This window comes from Centrocercus urophasianus, unplaced genomic scaffold, assembly GCF_019232065.1.
Source record: "Centrocercus urophasianus isolate 14NV4802_14NV808 unplaced genomic scaffold, USGS_Curo_1.0 seq_40, whole genome shotgun sequence".
Taxonomy (NCBI): Eukaryota; Metazoa; Chordata; class Aves; order Galliformes; family Phasianidae; genus Centrocercus; species Centrocercus urophasianus.
In genome coordinates, this window is record NW_024884978.1 from 5,192,177 (window position 1) to 5,192,787 (window position 611).

General features: G+C 75.1%; 1 protein-coding gene across 2 annotated transcripts in view; it reads right to left on the bottom strand.

Moving 5' to 3' along the window:
- Positions 1–605, bottom strand: part of SUMO2 (small ubiquitin like modifier 2) — a 5,728-nt gene extending 5,123 nt beyond the window's left edge. For both annotated transcript variants that reach the window (XM_042833075.1, XM_042833076.1), the window contains exon 1: positions 492–605. In XM_042833075.1, the coding sequence (XP_042689009.1) occupies positions 492–512 (21 nt within the window). In that variant the 5' untranslated portion in view covers positions 513–605. The remainder of the gene's footprint in view (positions 1–491) is intronic.
- Positions 606–611: the final 6 nt, after the last annotated feature.

A 611-nucleotide genomic window follows, 5' to 3' on the forward strand; every position in this document is an offset into this window, starting at 1 on the left:
GAAAAAAAAAAAAAAAAAGAAGCCGGGCAGCGCCGTTTGCCGGCTGCGAGCTCTCGCCGCGGTCGGGTCTGTCGGTTTTATTTTCCTGTCGGAAGCCGAAGCGCCGCGCGCTCCCTCAGGGCCCAGAGCCCCGGGGCGGGCGGAGCACGAGAAGGGCCGGATGGGCCGAGGGATGCTGCGGCGGCAGCGCGCGGAGCGGCCGGGTCCGGCCCCGCGAGGAGGAGGAAGGCAACGGCAGCAACCGCCTCCGGCGCTGCCTCTCCCCGAGGAGGGCGGGCGGGCGGGCAGCCCGCGTTCCCCCCCCGCCGCCCTGCCCGGCGATCCTCCGCCCGCCCCGGCCGCGCTCCCCGGCGCCGCTCCGCGCAGGAAAATGGCGCGCAAAGGCGGCGCGGCCCTGCCCGGCCCCGGGCCCGGCGCGGCTCCCGGGCCTCCCGCGGCCGCCCGAGGGACGAAGCCGAGAGGGGAGGGGGGAGGGGAGGCGCCCGCCTCACCTTGGGCTTCTCGTCGGCCATGGCGAAGTCGGCGGTGTCCGGGACGCTCCGAGCGCTTCACAAAGGGGGGGAAGGATCGACCGAGCGCAGCGGCGGAGAGAGGAGGGAGAGAGAGGGAGA